Here is a 22415-nt window from a genome sequence, read left to right as displayed (position 1 = left end):
TTTATTACTGACTGCTTACTTGTCATTTTTTATTCAATTCAAAGCTTGAAATCAAGCTATCTTGTGCTACTGCACCAAAATTACCCCACTGTAAAATAAATAAAACACTGAGTGAGCAAAAATTTGTGAGATAGCTAGTTATAATGGTAATTAAATAATGTTTACATAGGCTATGTATAAAAGCGTACATTAAAATCTGTCATATAAATTGGTCTCTTCATTAGAAATTAGCCTACTGATTGCCACCATTGATGGACAACATTTTTTAATAATATTAAAAATATCTGTATGACATTATATTCTGCAGTTCTTCCCTGTTGTACCGAATATCTATACTTTTCAAATTATCATATCGAAGTTAGAAATTCAAATATTGTGACAAAATTAATTTTGTAGGGTGCCACAAGTTTGTTAAAATTTCCAAAGGGTGCCACGACTAAAAAAAGGTTGGGAAACACTGCACTAGACCTGTGGCCCCTCGGCAATGCACATTTTGCATGTCTCCTTATTCAAACACACGTGATTCAGGTCATCAACTTGTTGGTAGAGACTCCAAGACCTGAAATCGGTGTGTCAGACAAAGGAGATATGCAAAATGTGCAGTGCTGGTGGGCATATAGGAACAGGGTTGGAAACCACTGCATTAGACTACTCTGTAAGGTAAGACTAGGTACACCAGGGGTGCCCAATCCTGTTCCTGGAGATCTACCTACCTGCAGAGTTCAGTTCCAACACTGATCAAACACCACCTGTAATTATCAAGTGCTCCTGAAGATTTTAATTATTTGGGGTTGGAGCTGGACTTTACAGGAAGGTAGACCTCCAGGAACAGGACTGGACAACCCTGATGTACACTTTCATAAACCTTTGGCAGATCAGTTAATTAAAGTTAGTCCAGCATTTGACAAGCAAACCAATATAACTCCTGGTTTCCCAAAGAAGCATAAGTACCACTGCACGCACCGACTTACCAGTCCTTCTCCAGATTCTGCGGAGGTCACAGCCAGATCGTTTCCATTTGCATCAAAGGCCTTGATTTCTATCCCAAAGTTACTCTCAGGCTGTTTGAGCCACAACTGCAATAGCTGCTTCATGTCGATGTGCTGCCAGGAGTTTGTCCGGGCGTTCACATCAATTTTTTGTGCACGTATTCTTGAGTGGTTGTTCCCTTCAGACAAAGACTTAAGGTGAGATATCTGGATAAAGACTGTGGTTGGCTCCTCTACTGGTCGGAGGTAGATCCAGAGCAGGGCCTTGAGGATGCTGTTAGGCATAATCTTTGGGCTCAGTGAGAACATGCAACACTTCGGCATTCCCTCAGACTGAGTGATTGCTTGAGCTGCAAGGAATTAAGTTTACTAAGACCATGTACACCTTTTTCACCTTACACTCTCAGAAAAAAATGTACAAAAATTATACCTTTATGGGTACAACAGCTTGTTACCGGGCCAGTACCCTTAAAGGGACAACTTATCAGCTTATGGGTTAACATAGTAGTAAGGGTACATATTACTGCTCTAAGGTACTAATATGCACCTTTCAGCGGTAGATAAGGTACAAAGTTGTCCCTAAGGTACAAAGTTGCCCCTGGGACCACTGTCCCGCAGATTTTAGATTTACATGAAAATTCCAGGCTGGTATGTTTTATTATTATGTTTGGAACAAAAATCTACGGGACAGTGGCCTTCCAGGGGCGGAGTTGCCCATCCTTGCAAAGGTTTATGCCAAAATCATATAGTTGCTGGGGTTATTAATACAACTTTAAAATTGTATTAAAGAGTGTATAAAAGAGTGCAAGAGCATTTATGAATCTTTCTTTTTCTGCTGACACTGGTGGAAAATGCCAATCACCACCATTTTATTGACATAGCATTAATAGAGCAACTACTGTATTTTTGGCAGAATCTAAGGTTTCCATTGAAAAATGTTGAAAATAGGCCTTGTTTTCGTAGGCCAAATGTGCTTTGTATGTTGTTCTCTTGGTGCACAGCTTTGCATAAAACAAGGTCTGTTGCCTTTGGTCGGCTTCCAACAACAACAGAATGAATGAACCATATTCGGTTCATAGTCAGCCCTTTCAGATAATACAATGGCCCCCAAATGTATTTGGACATTAAAGCCACACTTTAAAAAGTATTAATTTCTTTGCATTCAATAACAACATAACGAACTAAGTAGCATCTGCAAATGATGCTAGATGTTTCTCAGAAGTAACTTGACATACATTTTAAGTGTGACTAAAGTGTCTGAATAATTTTGTGGTGACTATATAATACAGAACATTGCTGTACTTACGTTCTGTGGCCATGGTAATGATGGTTTCACTGCTGCCTTGTTCCTCATCCTCACTAATGCCTCCATTTTGATCATATTGGTCCAGGAGCTCCTGCAGTGGAGGTGCTTTGGGTAAGAGTAGCTTGACCGTGTCTCTGCTGATGTTTGGAACCTGTTCTAGACGCAGGATGCTCAAAATCTGAGACTTAATGGAGTGCAGGCGCATGAGTTTACTCTGCTGTCTAAACTGACAGGTTGTGCACTGGCCGTTGTCGTCTCCAGGCGTCACAAATGCTCGTGATGTTATTGTTGTAGCTGTTGTTCTTGCACTCAGGGTCTGACTGTGTGACCCCAACACACTCCAAAAGCTCAGATAAAGAAGGATAAACATGTTTCCTGATGTGTCTTTGTAGACGTTTACACATTTGGGAATGGACGGCACCTGTACAACAACTCTCTCCAAACAGCACTGGACAGATGTTCAGCCTCTCAGGCAGTTTTATACTTAAGATTCCCTGCTGTTAGATATCATATGATTGGTGGGATTGAGAAGCACAAGTCCAGATGAGACAGCACAGAGACTTTTTGCTCTTTGGGTAAATTCTAAAAGCAAGTTTTGATTTGAGGATTTTCAGGGACTGCCTATTTTGTTGGACATACCATGAATTTCTAACACAAATGCCTTAAAATATCATATGAATTTCATTATGCTGATTGATGATTGACTCAATTATGATGCACCCAAGTGTGCAGCCATTCAGATGTTTTTAAGTACTTCCGGAGTACTTCCTTTTGTGTGTGTGTGTGTGTGTGTGTGTGTGTGTGTGTGTGTGTTATGGGTAGGTTGTTCTGAGGGTTTTTTTAAGTGTTGCTCTATGGCGTTTCTAGGTGGTTGTTCTTTTTAGCATATCATGATGTTGTGCCTGGGGTGTTATGGGTATTTGCTAGGGTGGTTGCTAGGTTAGTTGTTGGGTTGTTCTGGAAGGTTTCAACAGTGTTGTGGTTTGATAGAATTTCTTGGTGATTTCCATGAGGCTGGTAGAGTGAATTTTAGCTTGTTGCTATGTAATTGCTAGTGCGTTCTAAGTGTTCTTTTTTGGATGTTGTCACATTGGTGCTTAGGTGTTATAGTTAGTGTTATATAGTGTTAGAGTTGGGTTGCTAGGTTGTTCTGAAAGGTTTTTAAAGTGTTGGTATATGGTTGATAGGTGGTTGCTATGTTGTTGCTAGGGGTTCCTTAGTGATTTTAGTTTGTTGCTAATACAATTAAATATTCTTTTTCAAATGCCCTTATGTTGTTGCTTGCATGTTATGGATAGTTGCTAGGTTGTTTTGAAAGTTTTGAAAGTGTTGCTATATGGATGATAACATGGTTCTGGGTGGTTTCTAGGGGTTTCTGAGTGTTTTTAGCTTGCTGCAATACAACTGACCCTTCACAAAGACCCACCCCCCTTACTGTTGCTATGTCTGACAAGCCATGGTGCACTCATACCACACACCATGTTCTTACGTAATGAAAAATACATCGTGGAGCAAAGAGCATGAACCGATCATCTCTCTCTCTTTATAGCACAAAATAAACATGAATGAACATCAGACGGTATCTTGTTTCAACCGTGGAAAGATGTCAATACACACCATTTTTCAAGACGTTAATCTACTTTCCTGTCTGGTTTGTTTGTCAGACAAAAATGGCAGATTCATCTTTAGGATTTGTCAGATCGCCTGTCAATCAAGCTCCATGCGAAGGGTCAATTGAGTGGGTGTTCTGAGTGTTCTTTTTTAGCATGTTGTCATACTATAGCTTGGGTAGTTGCTGGGTTGTTCTGAGAAGTTTTTAGTGTCTATACAAGCATATATAGTGTCTATTTAGTGTTTTATACAAAATATTTTCTGTATAAACACCTGAAAATGGGTGCATAAGGAAACACCACCTTGTTTATATTGGTGAATGGGTTTTCTTACATTTTAGACCGCAGTTATAGCTTGTAACATTAGTATGCGTTGACTTTGGAATATGCAAAAATAATGACTGAGGACAGTATTGCTACAGCTGTTCTGTAGCATCTGCAGATACAGATGTCACTGCTCTCTCTCTCTTTTCCAGCAGTGCGGCTTTAATAAATGCATAAATAACAACAGATGACAGCTAGGCAAGGACACAGGAAGTGAGATATTGAGGGTGGCCTTTGGTGGATTATCAAGTTATTTCAGAACAAACACAAAGATAACACTCAACCGAGATATATGGGTATATATATGGGTTATAACCTCAAAACAGCCTAGTGTGTTTACAATCATTATAACTATGAGACACTGGGTGAGTCTGATTATTCAAAATATGACCGCACAAACCACAGCTCTCAGGTTTAATTAATGAAAAATGTCAGGCTCTTTTGCATACCTAAAAAGTGTTTTGCAATTGCAATTATTTCATAACTACATTGCCACTCACTGTAAATTAGTTCTTTGGAAGTGGCAAGAAGGGTATTTCTACATTGCCTAATGAAAATATGAGTGATGCTTGTCTGTGCAAACCTTGCTCCTATTATGATAAGATTTTTTGGGTGGTTGCCAGTGCGCTGAAAAGTTGTTGCTATAGTCTTCTGGTTGTTTGCTTATGTCAAAATAGTACATCCTCAAGTCTATGTTATTCTGTGCCCACCTTCAATAAGGGATTTTTTTTGCCCGTTTTTGCCAAAATCTCTCCTTGACAAGCTGCACAATGTTTAGTTATCCTTGCTTGTATTTTAGCTTAGTTTAGTTATCCATGCTTGTATAGTGGGTATAAATAAATGCGAAATGCATTTCAGTTAATGCACTTACAATGAAGTCTATGCGCCATACACCAGAGAGTTTTATAGCACATCAGTGTGTCTTTATTTGATTTGGTGTGAGTTAATACAGTCTAGATAATTTCCTCTGGTCGGCCATCTCCAGCACTATGTTAGCATTCTCTCTGGCATTCTTTAACAGCACAGACACTTTTGCTACAGTCTGAAAATCAACAAACCACAAAAACTACCATGATCACCAGGAACCAATTCCAATTGGCTCTGACATTTGAGTTCCTAAAAAAAAAGATTCGTATCACTTAAAGTGTGGTTATTAAATGCACAAAAAAAACGTGTGGACATCAGCTTATTTTTGACCTTCAAAGTCATGTTATCTGTCATTTTTCCAAATGCAAAATCAGCATTTTACTCTTGGAAAGTGCTTTGCTTGAAAAGATGTATTTTCATCTTGTGTCATCACAAGCATTTATATATAAAATATTACATATTTTTTAAAAATCTAAAAGATAATAAATACATTGTAAATATATGTGTGTGTGTGTGTGTGTGTGTGTGTGTGTGTGTGTGTTATGGGTAGGTTGTTCTGAGGGTTTTTTTAAGTGTTGCTCTATGGCGTTTCTAGGTGGTTGTTCTTTTTAGCATATCATGATGTTGTGCCTGGGGTGTTATGGGTATTTGCTAGGGTGGTTGCTAGGTTAGTTGTTGGGTTGTTCTGGAAGGTTTCAACAGTGTTGTGGTTTGATAGAATTTCTTGGTGATTTCCATGAGGCTGGTAGAGTGAATTTTAGCTTGTTGCTATGTAATTGCTAGTGCGTTCTAAGTGTTCTTTTTTGGATGTTGTCACATTGGTGCTTAGGTGTTATAGTTAGTGTTATATAGTGTTAGAGTTGGGTTGCTAGGTTGTTCTGAAAGGTTTTTAAAGTGTTGGTATATGGTTGATAGGTGGTTGCTATGTTGTTGCTAGGGGTTCCTTAGTGATTTTAGTTTGTTGCTAATACAATTAAATATTCTTTTTCAAATGCCCTTATGTTGTTGCTTGCATGTTATGGATAGTTGCTAGGTTGTTTTGAAAGTTTTGAAAGTGTTGCTATATGGATGATAACATGGTTCTGGGTGGTTTCTAGGGGTTTCTGAGTGTTTTTAGCTTGCTGCAATACAACTGACCCTTCACAAAGACCCACCCCCCTTACTGTGTGTGTGTGTGTGTGTGTGTGTATATATATATATATACATATACAATTTATCAGTATGATCATTTTTTATTAATTTTGAATTTTATAGATTTTTAGAATATACATAATATTAAAAAAATTGTATTTTATATTCTTATACATTCTGATAATTTTACAGATATAAATAAAATAATATAAATTAAAAAAGATAAAATTTGTATTATAATAAAAATATTTGATATTCCAAAACAAAGTATATATGTGACTGTTATATAGTGTTAGAGTTGGGTTGCTAGGTTGTTCTGAAAGGTTTTTAAAGTGTTGGTATATGGTTGATAGGTGGTTGCTATGTTGTTGCTAGGGGTTCCTTAGTGATTTTAGTTTGTTGCTAATACAATTAAATATTCTTTTTCAAATGCCCTTATGTTGTTGCTTGCATGTTATGGATAGTTGCTAGGTTGTTTTGAAAGTTTTGAAAGTGTTGCTATATGGATGATAACATGGTTCTGGGTGGTTTCTAGGGGTTTCTGAGTGTTTTTAGCTTGCTGCAATACAACTGACCCTTCACAAAGACCCACCCCCCTTACTGTTGCTATGTCTGACAAGCCATGGTGCACTCATACCACACACCATGTTCTTACGTAATGAAAAATACATCGTGGAGCAAAGAGCATGAACCGATCATCTCTCTCTCTTTATAGCACAAAATAAACATGAATGAACATCAGACGGTATCTTGTTTCAACCGTGGAAAGATGTCAATACACACCATTTTTCAAGACGTTAATCTACTTTCCTGTCTGGTTTGTTTGTCAGACAAAAATGGCAGATTCATCTTTAGGATTTGTCAGATCGCCTGTCAATCAAGCTCCATGCGAAGGGTCAATTGAGTGGGTGTTCTGAGTGTTCTTTTTTAGCATGTTGTCATACTATAGCTTGGGTAGTTGCTGGGTTGTTCTGAGAAGTTTTTAGTGTCTATACAAGCATATATAGTGTCTATTTAGTGTTTTATACAAAATATTTTCTGTATAAACACCTGAAAATGGGTGCATAAGGAAACACCACCTTGTTTATATTGGTGAATGGGTTTTCTTACATTTTAGACCGCAGTTATAGCTTGTAACATTAGTATGCGTTGACTTTGGAATATGCAAAAATAATGACTGAGGACAGTATTGCTACAGCTGTTCTGTAGCATCTGCAGATACAGATGTCACTGCTCTCTCTCTCTTTTCCAGCAGTGCGGCTTTAATAAATGCATAAATAACAACAGATGACAGCTAGGCAAGGACACAGGAAGTGAGATATTGAGGGTGGCCTTTGGTGGATTATCAAGTTATTTCAGAACAAACACAAAGATAACACTCAACCGAGATATATGGGTATATATATGGGTTATAACCTCAAAACAGCCTAGTGTGTTTACAATCATTATAACTATGAGACACTGGGTGAGTCTGATTATTCAAAATATGACCGCACAAACCACAGCTCTCAGGTTTAATTAATGAAAAATGTCAGGCTCTTTTGCATACCTAAAAAGTGTTTTGCAATTGCAATTATTTCATAACTACATTGCCACTCACTGTAAATTAGTTCTTTGGAAGTGGCAAGAAGGGTATTTCTACATTGCCTAATGAAAATATGAGTGATGCTTGTCTGTGCAAACCTTGCTCCTATTATGATAAGATTTTTTGGGTGGTTGCCAGTGCGCTGAAAAGTTGTTGCTATAGTCTTCTGGTTGTTTGCTTATGTCAAAATAGTACATCCTCAAGTCTATGTTATTCTGTGCCCACCTTCAATAAGGGATTTTTTTTGCCCGTTTTTGCCAAAATCTCTCCTTGACAAGCTGCACAATGTTTAGTTATCCTTGCTTGTATTTTAGCTTAGTTTAGTTATCCATGCTTGTATAGTGGGTATAAATAAATGCGAAATGCATTTCAGTTAATGCACTTACAATGAAGTCTATGCGCCATACACCAGAGAGTTTTATAGCACATCAGTGTGTCTTTATTTGATTTGGTGTGAGTTAATACAGTCTAGATAATTTCCTCTGGTCGGCCATCTCCAGCACTATGTTAGCATTCTCTCTGGCATTCTTTAACAGCACAGACACTTTTGCTACAGTCTGAAAATCAACAAACCACAAAAACTACCATGATCACCAGGAACCAATTCCAATTGGCTCTGACATTTGAGTTCCTAAAAAAAAAGATTCGTATCACTTAAAGTGTGGTTATTAAATGCACAAAAAAAACGTGTGGACATCAGCTTATTTTTGACCTTCAAAGTCATGTTATCTGTCATTTTTCCAAATGCAAAATCAGCATTTTACTCTTGGAAAGTGCTTTGCTTGAAAAGATGTATTTTCATCTTGTGTCATCACAAGCATTTATATATAAAATATTACATATTTTTTAAAAATCTAAAAGATAATAAATACATTGTAAATATATATACTGTATTACATTACGATGATTTACAATACAAATATCTATACAGTTACATAATTATATAACTTAATTAAAATTTTAATAAAATTGTGTTATATAGTCCGGTCTCACCTGAATGTCTGATTTTCACGCCACATTTCCATATTTCACCATTTCTTTGAGAGCAGGCCACAGTTTGTTTATTATCTCTGCCAGAGACAGAGGGACGCCCAGCGCCACCTTCAAACCCTCCTGCATGGCTTCCTCCCTTCTTTACAGTCAAAGAAAAACATTCAGTCAGTCCCAATTTAAAATAACTGTAGCCATATAAAGGGTTTGAAACATTTGAAAGGTTGTCATAGCTACTGTGCCATGTTTATGGGTTTTTGCCAGTGTGGTTGTAATTTGCATTCTATAACTACATTTCCACAAAGAGAATTTACTTTGGCAGTTAAATGCAAGTTGAATGCTTGTGTAACGTTAGTTAAATCAGTCAGGCTCCTCTCTGCAAATATGTGCCTAGTCTTTCCTGTTTCTTTTTGTGGTGAATGACATGTTTTTTTACATCAATCAAATGCTCAAACTGGTTTAACATGATACAGAATGTTCCTTATTTTTCCCGGTGACATGTATTGTCTCTAGTTTGATGGATTGGAAGGATGAGTTTGTTTGTTTGTTTAAACTTCACAGAAGTGATGAACCGTACCTTTTGATTTCATCAGGTGTGCCTTTGGGCAATTTCAGAGCAGCCTAATGAAGGAAACGCAAGAAAACAGTTATCAAATATTTTGTGCATGACAACTTATTGTCATCTAGACATATTTTACAGCACTTTTATTACACAAGTGGCATATTTATACTGGCAAATTCATTCATACATTTTAAAGTGTCCAAATACTTTTAAAACCACTGTTTGTGTTTGGTCTTGTATCATGTAGCTGTTAAAGGCCATTGAATCAGCATCCACTTTTAATAATGAGTCATTCATGGCTTCATGAAATGGAGGGATTAGTTTCCTCATCTCTGCATCCTGAGACTCAAACTGTCTCTTCCCGTACGTCATCTGACCGACCATGCAGCCCAGAGCTGCGCTATTGCTACAAATATACCCAAGCGACTTAAGACTGGTTTTGTGCTCCAGGGTCACATATTTTATAAATTAAAATATTCATGATTACCATAGCAGCGATTGCAGCAGAAACGGACCCTCCACCAGGAGCCGCTGTTCTGGCCCCAACACCGTGGACAAACTTCTGTAGAGACAGAGACGCAAGCCGGCCATTGTCACCCATACCATATACCTAAACTCAGCATCAACCAATCAGATACAGTCCTTCTGTTAGACATCAAGAAGCCAATCAGAAATATAATGTACATTATTTTATCTATATGTATCTTGGGTCTTACGCTATGATTCTCTCCTTTGGAACAAATGGCCCCGAGGAGTCGAGTCTTAATTTGCTGATAACCTGATAGAATAATAAAAGAGGAATGAAATAAGACCACTGATTTTCTGCTGTGTTGAATGTGTGACCATGCTAATTTTAACCCACTAGTCGGATTTTGTGTTCCTCTTCCACAATGAAGAGCTTTTCTTTTTGGATGTAGAAGTCAGCACAGTCCAGCATCGCCTTCAGAGGAATCAGACCGACTATCTGAGACCCCACCACTGGAAGGTTCAAATCCTGGACAGGTAGAACGAACACAAATCTGATTCACTTCTGATTCAATTTCAAGTGATTCTGATTCAGTTTCCGGTTCAGGTTTGAAAGCGAACTCACCCTGGCGTCTTTACAGATCTCCTCATACACCATGTGCACGGGCATCACCTCAAAGTCCAGGATGTTGGTGGACACCTGAGCCAGGTTGGCCTCTTCCAGGTACCATCCAATTCCCTGAACCTTTCTCAGAAGCCCAGGCTGCAGGAGGAACATTTAGAGAATTAACAGGAACAAGAACATAAGCAAAACCTCAGGGAAGTGATACGTACAATTATTCTCAAGTTCGAGATTTGACGCACACTGAAAACCTAGACCAACACAGTGTCATCACACACAGACATATCTGATCTTTCCCACGGCCCTGTTCTCTAATATCCAGTGCGATTCTGTGAGCATGTTCCTTTGTGCTCAGAAGGTTCACGTTGTAGGCGATGAGAAACTTTCTGGCGCCGGTGACTGTGGCGCCCCAAGAAGGGACGAAGGTGGCGGGGCCGTATTCAGGGGTCCATTCGCTCTTTTTTTTAACTGGGGGAAAGAAAACAAAAGGTCAAAAAAATAAAGCACATTTAATTTCATTTAAGGTGTTTACACGTACATGGCATGTAAAACAGTACTGTTCCTCAGAATTTAGAACCCATGTTATGAAGTCTAAAAGTTTTGCTGCGAAAGCTTAGCATATGCATACATCCAATTGAGAAAGTGTGCCCAAACTATACTTCACTTTTGATGCTGTGGTAGAAATTCCCCTATGCACCTGACTTATGTTAAACCTGGTGTTTCCGACACCATAAAATTATCCTCAGGTGACTTCTCTGACCACAATTGCAATAGCTCTGACCGCACTGGAGAACCAGTTTAACCAATTCAGTAAAGAATTACAGTTACCCAACACCTAAGAGTCTCACTCTGAGTCAGACGATGTCTCGACCCCATATGAGCCCTATCACTTGGGACTAAGAAATCTAGTGCTGCATAGCAGTAACCAGACAGATTCCAGATGATGCCTTTGAATATGCTTTAATTACAGAGAATCACAGAGAATCCCCCAGCAAAAAGGATACAACAGTTTATATAGAATACATACATGGCGAAGGTAACATGATCTGACACATCTGACATAATTTTCCTCAAATATGATTAGTTCTTTTTATATGGCAATTCAGCACCCCCTCCCCCTCTGTTACTGGAAAAGCAAATTTGTTTTTTGATTACCTCAGCTTCTTACTCAAGTCATGAGTTATTATGGTTATTATTATTTTCAGTCAGACATCTAGCTGTCTGGTCCATATGCAGCCGTTATTGCTGCACACTAACTGAAGTGTTGAAACCATAGACTGTAAAAAAAAATATGGACGACGACGCGTCTCCACTTCCTTCCACTATAGAAAAGTAAAGCCAAAACATCCCAGTATCGCTGCTGTCATCTTACGAAATAAATGTAATTTGGAGCCGAGTCTGTGCAGTAGTGATTAATTTGGAGCTTGGGTCTGCGCAATAGTGATTCATTTGTAGCCGAGTCTGCGCAGTAGTGATTCATTTGTAGCTGAGTCTGCGCTGTAGTGATTCATTTGGAGCCAGAGTCTGCACAGTAGTGATTCATTTGGAGCCAGAATCTGCGCAGTAGTGATTAATTTGGAGCCCGAGTCTGCGCAGTAGTGATTTATTTGGAGCCCGAGTCTGCGCAGTAGTGATTCATTTGGAGCCCGAGTCTGCGCAGTAGTGATTCATTTGGAGCCCGAGTCTGCACAGTAGTGATCGTGAAGTGGAGCTGCGGTATCAAAGTCCCTCCCAATCTCCCACGACCCAGGCGCAAGCTCACAATCATTACACCACACCTGATTTTATAGCATCAAATAACTAACTAACTAAAAGCAAACCTATTAGAAAAACGAACACTTGGACATACATTAGTGTGACAAGAACTACCTAAAATAACGGAAACCATCTTTGGGAAAAATTTATTTGAGGTGTAATTTGATTATTTATTATGGCTCACGACATGACCTGTACTGCAGCCAGCCACCAGATGGCGACCAAAATATTTTGGCTTCACTTTTCAGGTCGTGTGCGGCACACTTGGTTGGAACAAATATTTTTCTTAAAAAGCATACAAATGTTAGGTCTACAAGGGAAAGACAAATGTTAAACCTGCAAGGAAGAGAGATGTTAGTTATGATTAATTTAAAATGATTAATTTAAAAAAATTAATTCACCACGTGAACATTTAGTGTATGCTTACAGCCGAATATAAAAACGTGTGAAAACAGCCGAACGACACCTGTGCACTAGAAAGTCTCATCCTTGACCAGTGTCTGCACTACTTCAGTCCAGAAGTTTTGAGCATTTAAAAATCTCTTTGTACTCGTTTAAATTAAAGCGTATACTTAAGTATACTTTAGTTTTGACGTTTATGCTTAGCATACTGCCAAAACACGTAGCCTTTCAAACTATATAACACACTAGAAAGTTTCAACCCTGTCCAGTTTGACGCAAACACAAGTGTAAACGTATCGCCATATGCAAAACTGCACAAACTATACTCAATTTGATAGCATGTGCAAAAACAGATGCTCGAAATATGCACTATAATGCAGTGTTGGGGGTAACGCATTACAAATAACACGGGTTACGTAATCAGACTACTTTTTTTGAAGTAACTAACAAAATAATGCATTTAAAGCATTTAAAGTGACACTGCAGTGCATTGTTTCAATAAACAGAAAGTTATTGTATGCTAGTGTGGACGCTAAAATAGTTAACATTTGTTGTGTGAACAGGCCTTAAGAAGATTGAAAAATGGTCATGGATTTGAGGTCTACAAAGGTCTAAGTCAGGGGTAGGCAAGTTCGGTCCTAGAGAGCCGCAGTCCTGCAGAGTTCAGCTCCAACCCTAATCAAACACACCTGAACAAGCTAATCAATGTCTTCAGGATTACTAAGGCTATAGGCAGGTGAGTTTTTTTTTCAGGGTTGGAGCTGAACTCTGCAGGATCTCTCTAGGACCGAACTTGCCTACCCCTGGTCTAAGTGAACAGAATTGAGGTCTAGATGAGTTCTTACCTTTTCCGGTAATGCTTCGTATTCCCTGCACGGATGGAGAGAAGTGACCTTCTGCTCTCTTTTCTAGCCGCCTCACCATAGTAGAGATAGACTACAAGACCAAGACAACGAAGAAAGGAGAGTGGAGGTCAAAACTGAAGCGATTCTCAAATGATTCAGCCAACAAACGGCATGACCTTTGCTCGTACAAACACACATGGCACATTCAGCATGTCTGATAATCAGAGGCGGACAGTAACTAAGTACATTTACTTGAGTATTATACTTAAGTACACTTTTTGAGTATCTGTACTTTACTTGAGTATTATTTTTTCTGGGTTCACTGTACTGTATTCAGTAGGTGTAATGTATTCTAAGTTGCTTCAGAAGTATTGCAAGTATTACGTACAACAATAAAACATTGACATAAAAAAGGAAATTTACTTTTGGTACTTAAGTACTTTTAAAAGCAAGTACTTCTGTACTTTTACTTAAGTAAAAACCTGTCTTTACAACTTTTACTTGTAATGGAGTAATATTTGACCAGCAGTATCTGTACTTTCACTCAAGTAATAGAGTTGAGTACTTTGTCCGCCTCTGCTGATAATCTCTGGCCAAATTCATTGGCACACTGTACACACTGACTCCTCCATGCTGACGTTCTGCACCAGTATGAAGGGACACACATCCATCGCACCCGTCCGAGGGTGTTCACCTGTTCAAAAACATCATGTTTACTAAACTAAAGTCATGTCAAGATGAATAATATGTCTACTTCTGCTACTGCCTCCACAGCTGTACCTGAGTGTTTGGTCATGTCTATGAGTTTAAACGCGACGCGGCCAGCGTTCAGCACCCCCTCGATGACAGCCGCGGGTGGGCCCACAAAAGCGTACACTGTCCTGTTTGTTGAAGACCCTGGGTTGACGTCCAGCAAACTGCAGCCCTCTGTGGCAGACATGGCATCAGCTATTGCCAGTGTTGCCAACTGCTTTCAATTGAAAGTAGCTAAAACTGGTAGCTAAATGTCACTAGATGACATCACAATGGCAAATTTACTGATCTATATAAAGATGAACGTAGATCAGTGGGCAAGATGAGAACTTAGATAAGGTTTGTCCAAGCAGTTGCTATATTTGTCCCTAAACTTTTGAAAAAAGTCTCAAAAGGGGCGGGGAAGTCGCTAAATCTAGCTACAAAGTAGCTAAATTGGCAACACTGGTATTGCGTCAATGACCTGGATATTATATATTAGTCAAAATATTGCAAAGCACTCAAAAATTGTATATCATCTTATGCTGGATCAAAAAATTTATAATAATTGACATTTGTAAATTGTAATGTTACTTTGTGTATTATTATAAATAAATATAAATGCATAGTTTAATTACTTTTTTCATTTTCTGAAGTGTGCAGGTTATTTTTGTAAAAAGAAATGCGATTGATTCGCTTGAGAAAATTTCAGAAAAAATACATTCCAAAACAATTAATGCAAAAGGTGTTTACACTGACTTTTAATGCATTTTCACAGTCTTTTGGCATTTTTTATCATTTCCTTGGCCTTAATTTATAAACAACAATAGGCCTACTAAATGATCATTTATTTCATAAAATAATTTTATATATAAAAAAAGCTTTAATCTGGTGATCTCACAGTTACTGTAGCCAAAAGCTAAGTGTTTGATTCATGAACCGACTAAATGTCAGAAATTTAACCGATTAAATGAACCGACTCGACTCATTCCCTCAGAAACCGAACTACGTTGGTCATACAGTGAATTAAGAAGAACCGACTCATTATAGTGATTCATTCGGGAAACTGATTACAACGGTTGCGCTGTTTGATTCACTACAAAGAACAGGCGGATTCGTCCGGGAATCGGTGATTTTGTATATAAAAAAATAACTAATTCAATACAAGTTATTCGTACTGAATCAGGATACACTGGTAGCGCTGTTTGTTTTTGATTCAGTTAAAAGAATCAACTCATTAGAGTCGTTCAGGAATCTGACTATACTGGTCGTGCTGTGAATTTAAACGATCAGATCATTAGTGATTCGTTCGGAAATCGGAATGGTTGCTACTTGATTCACTAAAAAGAACCGGCACACACGAATCATTCGTTCAGTAATCGGACTACACAATCTTCCGTTTACTCTTTTTAATTCACAAAAAGAACCGAATCGAGTCATTATTCACACTGTAATTGGGCTAAACTGTGGTCTGCATGTTTTTGATTAAGTAAGAACTCTTATGAATCGAACCAACTCAGAGTGATTCAATCGGAAATCGGAATACAATTTTTTCGTTGCATGTTTTTGATTCATAAGAGTTCTTTCGTTCTGTTATTAATCTACACTGGTCGCGTTAGATTTTTTTGAAAGTAAAATCGGTGCGGCCATTTGTAACTTGAATGTGCGACACTTCCGGTGGCATTCCCTTCCATTTATTTTGGTTGTACACAATCAGTATGTTATGTTTGCCATGGTACTTGTTATAGTATTTTAATTAGTAGCATAATCGTAAACAGTTATTTGTAGAGCAAATTTTACTGTTACTGCACTTTGTTATTCTTCTAATTAATTGACATAGTGGCAAATGAATCGGAAGACTAGCACATTCACAGGAAATAGCTTTCTTTTGCATTGAAAAATAAGTGGTTGCATTAGCTGTGTTGCAGCTTTGTTGAATAAACAGAAGAACAAACTTTCCTCACACACACTTGTCTACTGACTACCCTGGTTCCCAAACGTGGAACCTATAAAGCATCGGCAAACATATCTTTTGAATAATTAACCTGTCCTGTGGACTGGATTTAGGTCAATTGGCAATAACTCTCTTGTATTTACAGATAACCACTTTTTGGGAGGTTTTGCCAAAGTCTAAGCAATGTTTGATGAGAAACCCTCCCAAAAAGTCCAAATACATTGGCATTTTTAAAACAGCTTCTGACTACGGTTTGGTTAAAAATTGGGGCAAGAACATGAAATTTGGTCTTTCAGTTGGTAGCAACTAATACAAATAACATTGATAAGGCAGACAGTTTAATAAATGACTAAAATGAAATGAATGAATAAATGAATGAATAAATGAAAACCACCCAAACAGTTGCATCATGCCCAAAAAAACGGGCTGTGATTTCTGGTTAATAAATGATCCGGACAGGGGCCAAAGAGCTGGAAGAGGAGGACAACTTTACCCCATTCCCCATGTTTTTGGATGGGACACAAATACCCTCTTGTCAAAGTAACACTGACATTATGCAAGAATGAGAAATGTAAAGTAAAAAAAAAAAAGTTGCTTATGTGGCCTGTGTTCGCATGCTTTTCTAAAATAATACAACAAAAACTAAATTTATTTGTAATCTTAAATTAATTTTTAACATTTAAAGCAAGATGACATTGATGATTTTAGTGAAAATCTGAATTTTAGTGAATTTTGTGAAACTTTTTGCCAGTGAAATTCAGTAAAATGAATCTATCATTTTAATAATATTACAATAATAATATTGTTTTTTAATTGTAATGATAATATAATAATATTAATTTTAATAATATCATATAATATAATATTTTTTATTTGCTATCTATCGTTCTATATAATCATCTATCTATCGTTCTATAACTTTTAAGTAATATTACAGTAATTCTATTTTGTTATTTTAATAATACAGTTATTATTATTATTATTACCAGTGTTGGGGGTAACTAATTCATCCCACTCACAAAAAAACAGATTTAGTATTCATCAAAATGAATTAAAACAGTGAAATGCAAACTCAGAATATGAAGCAAACCTGCAATAATTAAATATGTTAAATAACACAAATGTATCTAATCCCATTTTATTAACCAATATCTTTGCTGCTGACCTTTGATGATCCAGTTCAACCATACTAATAAGCAAAAATGATTTTAGATAAACTAACAATTGTGCTTCATTGTTTTTTTTATTGCTGAAGAGTGTTCACAGACGTGAATTTACTTTTGCTTCAGCCTGAGGTTTATTCATTACACTTTTTGGTGTGAAAGGGCTTTTATATTTGCTATAAATAGAACTTCTTATATTAAAAACAATCAAGCCCTGCTTGGCTGCTTATATTTAAAAAGTAACGCGAAAGTAACGCAAAAGTAATATAACGCATTGCTTTCCATAAAAAGTAACTAAGTAATTAGTTACTTTTTTTAGGTAGTAATGCAATATTGTAATGCATTACTTATAAAAGTAACTTTCCCCGACACTGATTATTACTACAGTAAATTTTATTAATGAACCGCTTATTAATGAGTCCGCTTGGGTGCAGCAGTGAACGCTAGATCCCTTATTACTCTCCATAAACTTACGCCGAAGAAGAAAAACCTACCGGAAGAGATTAGAACCGTAGAAGAAGAAGAAGAAGAAGAAGAAGCAGCAGCAGCGGAAGGCGGTTGTTTTCTTTTAGCTTATTTGCTAATGTAAACCCGATTTTTTTCCTCTTTGTTTTAACAACTACAGCTCACTTGTGCTCTGGAGATCACAATAAAGTGGTAGGGAGAGGATGTTGGCTACAGGAACGGTGAGATTTTGCAAGGTTTTGGGCGTTTTACGATTGTTTATGCTGAGGCCTGATGGAGCTAACGGCTAAAACTAATGCAGTCAGTCACTATGGTGATGTATTAAAACGTCTACGCTGCGTTATATTAGGATACGATTATGTATCTTGCGTAATGTGAGTTTATATGTTTATTAGAGTATCTTATGTCTGAAATAAGAGTCTTAGGAAATTACGAGTCTATTGAGTTTTTCACGTGTGCTGTTTGTAAACATGCGCTGCCATTAGTTATTAATGTGTGATTGATACTTTTATTATTAATAATAATATTAATGAAACGGTTTATGCAGAATATCAGTAGTCTGTCTTTTTTTGTTGCGGTTTCTTGAAATATTGCATTGTTATCCAGTAATAATAATTTAATTTGTCAATAATGGTTATTTAGAACATTGTATGTAAGATTATAACAAAGTGCATAAATAGAAAATATGGGACATAAAAAATAAACATTTAAAGAAATCAAGTCTGTAATTAAAATGTAACAAGTTTATGTAAGAATGATTAAATTATAAAAACGAAATAGTGTATATAAAATAAACGTTGCAATTCGTTCTATTCGGTTCTATTAAAGGAAATGCACAAAAAGATGCATTTTTAGTAATAACAATCAAAACAACAACAATGTGAATGCAAATAAAGCTTGATTTTCTAATAAATATTGGTTCTAATGTTCGTCTGTTTTCTCATTTTGATTTTGTAAGCCGAGCTCTGTAATCTCTGTCCTGTAGACTGTAACCACGGCGGGTCTGACGCAGGTGGACCGTGACAAGATCTATCAATGGATCAACGAGCTCTCCAGCCCTGAAACGCGTGAGAATGCCCTGCTGGAGCTCAGCAAGAAGAGGGAGTCTGTGACAGATCTGGCCCCGATGCTCTGGCACTCCTGCGGTACTATAGCGGCTCTCCTGCAGGTGCGCAGAAATCACTTCATGCTCAATTTAACACGCAATAAGCTGAGACCTGGTTAGCAAACAATATTATATATATGTACACGCATATTTTAGTGTGACACAACAAAATAAAGATTCTTGGTTAAAAAAAAATTTAATTCTACACTTAATTTAGGTCTATACCCTTTGGCATTTTATTCTTTTTTTATTTTTATAAGTTTTTAAAATATAACTTAAATATAATTACAGCTGTGTTGGCCTAAACCTAAATCTGTAGTTGTGTAAAAATGTTAATCAAAAAAATATATATTTTAATAAACTGTTAACATTTACATCTAATGAATTAATGTGTTATTTTGCAGAAAATTTCAAAAATGGGAAAAAAGGAATTTGTAACTGCATTTTTCTTGATTTATCAAATTTTTTTATTTAGAAATTCAGCCCAAAATTTTTGATTGAGAATGAATGACATTTGGCAGTAAAATTAATAAATAAAAAATGACTAAAACCTGTTAATTAGCAAGGAATGAAAATAGAGTATAACATTTTGCACTCAATGATACAAAAATAGAAATATCGCATTAAATATCGCATGCGATTTATCGTGCAGCCCTAGTATGAAGTGATTTGTAACTACCTTTTTGATTGAACTGGTTTATTTCAGTTTTTTTTTCTTTTTTTTCCAGTTTATAAGTAAATCTAGTTTATTAGATCTTCTTTTGAATGATAATGAATGACATTTGACAGTAAAATATTCAGATATTTAAAAATAAAAATAATACATATGATTTTCATTTTAATGAATGAATGTGCCAATTTAAAGAAAATTATTATTTAAAAAAATTATACAATTATTTAAAACTAAATGAATGAGTTGTGAGAATACAGTATAACCTTTAGCAGTTGATGCAAAATAAAATTATTTAAGATATTGTAATTTTTAATATAGAAAGTGATTTATACCTGCATTTTTAATGATTTAACTGGTTTTTGAATTCATAAATCATCAAAAACAAATTTGGATGAAAATGAATAACATTTGACTGTAAAATAATTATTTAAAATTAGTTGTATCCACATTAATTCAATTATTAGGAAAATGTATATATAAAACATACATAAAATAAATAATAATATTAACAATAATAATGAGATTGTGAACATCTACCCATCCATAAACCCCCCGACACTGACAGCACATCAGTCTAATCGAGTGTGTAACGCTTTAGCACTGCTGCAGTGTGTGGCCTCCCACATAGAGACACGGTAACTCCCTTCCTGTACACACAGGAAATGACACAGTTATTAATTTTGTGCCACACTGACCCCCCCCTTTTTCTGTTTTTCATCCTCAGCTCTGCTTTCCTGGCAGCTCACATCCCTCTGTTTCTGTATCCCTTCCTGCACACAGTCAGTAAAACTCGACCCTTCGAATACCTGCGGCTCACGAGTCTGGGTGTTATCGGTAAGAAAGCCAGCTAATACAGAGAACAATCAAAATCGTCTTAGTAAGAAAGAGTGTATTGAGATGTGTTTGTCTGATAGGCGCACTAGTGAAAACAGATGAGCAGGAGGTGATCAACTTCCTGTTGACCACAGAAATCATTCCTCTCTGTCTGCGCATCATGGAGTCCGGCAGCGAGCTCTCCAAAACGGTTGGCTTACTAAAATGTCACCAGATTCCTTCTAACATGTATTATTTATGAGTGGATTCAGAAGGATGGATGTATTTTGCAGGTGTATTTTTTTAAGCGTGTGTTTTTCTTTCAGGTGGCCACATTTATACTGCAGAAGATCCTCCTGGATGACACGGGTCTTGCGTATATCTGCCAGACCTACGAACGCTTTTCACATGTTGCCATGATACTGGTGAATCATTATTATTCATCTTATCACGGGTCTTGCGTATATCTGCCAGACCTACGAACGCTTTTCACACGTTGCCATGATACTGGTGAATCATTATTATTCATCTTATTCATCATTTTTATTATGCTTCATTGACATTTGGTACTGATATACTGAGAGCTAACCATGTTGGACACTTGAAAAAATAAATATAAGAAAAAAAAAAAGGAAAAGTAATAACAGTGATGATATATACATGTAACGATTAATGTGTCATTTTGCAGAAACCTGGTGAATTATGTAATGAAAATACAGTCTAATAATTTGCATTTGATGAAACAAAAAATTAATAAATGCAAATATTAATAAAACAATTTTTTTTCTCATTTAAATCTGATGAATTAATGGAAGTGCAGTCAAAAAGTTTGCATTTGATGATGCAAAAAAATTAAATGAATGCAAATATTAATAAAACAATTATTTTTTTTATTTATAAAGTGATTTGTAACTGCATTTATTGATTTAACTGATTTACCTATGAACCATTTTTACATGTTTACTTTTTTTTGTGCTTTTTGTCTTGCAGGGGAAGATGGTTCTTCAGTTGTCGAAGGAGCCTTCGGCTCGCCTGCTGAAACATGTCGTGCGCTGTTATTTACGACTTTCTGACAACTCCAGGTATTTTTTTTTTCCCAATATTTTCCCTGCTTTTGGAGTTCCTTGTTCATTGTTGGCCTGTAGGAGGTGCACAAATATTGCAGTTTGGCAAAGATTAGGGATCCTGTTTGTGCTCTTAATTCAGTGTGATTGATCAATCAAAATAAAGAAGATCAGACATCATATTTAAATATAAATCATATTTTGTGTCTCTCAGGGCGAGAGAAGCTCTGCGTCAGTGCCTGCCCGACCAGCTGAAGGACACCACGTTTGCTCAAGTGTTAAAGGACGACTCCACCACCAAACGCTGGCTCGCTCAGCTCGTCAAAAACCTACAGGAAGGGCAGGTCACAGACCCCCGCGGCATCCCCTTACCTCCTCAGTAACACACACTCACACTTATCCCAAACCCTCCAGGACGGCCAGCACCACACCTTAAACACATCAGACTGTTTCACATACAAGGGCACTTCATATTTTTTTGCCAAGAAGCTCAGAAACGGTGCTCAGCATTCACGGTTTGTTTCAAGATATTAACAATTGACTTTAGACTCTGCTGGACTGAGGAAGAGTCAGTCTCATCCATTATTAGGCTTTGTTTCTTTTTCCTCTAAGCCTTTTTGATGGAATCGAGAGGAACTGAAAGACTGTTTTGTCTGTGTTTTTCATCACAAAAATGTGTAATTTTGAATGCTGTTAAATAAACCGTGTCATGCCATCGTAAATGTCAAGTGAAATTGCCGTCTGCTGTGCTGCCTTTCTGGTCATGAGGAGGAAGTAGGATATTTTACTCTGGAATAAATTTCAGGCTCATTTAAAATTACAGTTAAAGACCATAGAATAGACATTATGAAATTATGTGAGTGAAATTAAGGATGTGAGAAGATATAGTTTGTTCAATATATTAATATTAATAATAAATAACAGTTTGTTCAATATATTGTACTTATATCAAATGGTATTACATTTAGTGTAAAAGTGCAATTTTATTAAGTT

The 22415-nt window shown here is 36.8% G+C and overlaps 2 protein-coding genes and 1 pseudogene across 3 annotated transcripts in view; 1 reads left to right on the top strand and 2 right to left on the bottom strand.

Annotated features, from left to right (window-relative positions):
• Positions 1 to 2818, bottom strand: part of LOC107653561 (growth/differentiation factor 8-like) — a 4998-nt gene extending 2180 nt beyond the window's left edge. The window contains exons 1-2 of the mRNA XM_016440300.1: positions 2296 to 2818; positions 972 to 1339 (exon numbers count right to left, since the gene is read on the bottom strand). Coding sequence (XP_016295786.1) covers positions 972 to 1339; positions 2296 to 2665 — 738 coding nt within the window. The 5' untranslated portion in view covers positions 2666 to 2818. The remainder of the gene's footprint in view (positions 1 to 971; positions 1340 to 2295) is intronic.
• A 5133-nt stretch (positions 2819 to 7951) lies between these two features.
• On the bottom strand, positions 7952 to 16644 carry LOC107653531 (formimidoyltransferase-cyclodeaminase-like; annotated as a pseudogene).
• Positions 16645 to 17803: 1159 nt separating this feature from the next.
• Positions 17804 to 22156, top strand: LOC107653560 (cell differentiation protein RCD1 homolog). Of its 2 annotated transcripts, XM_016440299.1 has the most exons (9): positions 17804 to 17988; positions 18753 to 18935; positions 20065 to 20180; positions 20270 to 20379; positions 20460 to 20569; positions 20685 to 20727; positions 20813 to 20868; positions 21349 to 21440; positions 21637 to 22156. In XM_016440299.1, the coding sequence occupies exons 1-9, from the start codon at positions 17971 to 17973 to the stop codon at positions 21803 to 21805; spliced, it is 897 nt and encodes a 298-aa protein (XP_016295785.1). In that variant the 5' UTR covers positions 17804 to 17970; the 3' UTR covers positions 21806 to 22156. The 2 variants fall into 2 exon arrangements, with proteins under 2 accessions (XP_016295785.1, XP_016295783.1); XM_016440297.1 differs by lacking the exon at positions 20813 to 20868 and having other exon boundaries at positions 20685 to 20783.
• The last annotated feature ends 259 nt before the right edge of the window (positions 22157 to 22415 follow it).

The sequence above is a fragment of the Sinocyclocheilus anshuiensis genome, unplaced genomic scaffold, assembly GCF_001515605.1.
Source record: "Sinocyclocheilus anshuiensis isolate Anshui unplaced genomic scaffold, SAMN03320099.WGS_v1.1 scaffold1079, whole genome shotgun sequence".
Classification (NCBI taxonomy): Eukaryota; Metazoa; Chordata; class Actinopteri; order Cypriniformes; family Cyprinidae; genus Sinocyclocheilus; species Sinocyclocheilus anshuiensis.
This window is presented reverse-complemented; position numbering and strand designations above follow the sequence as displayed.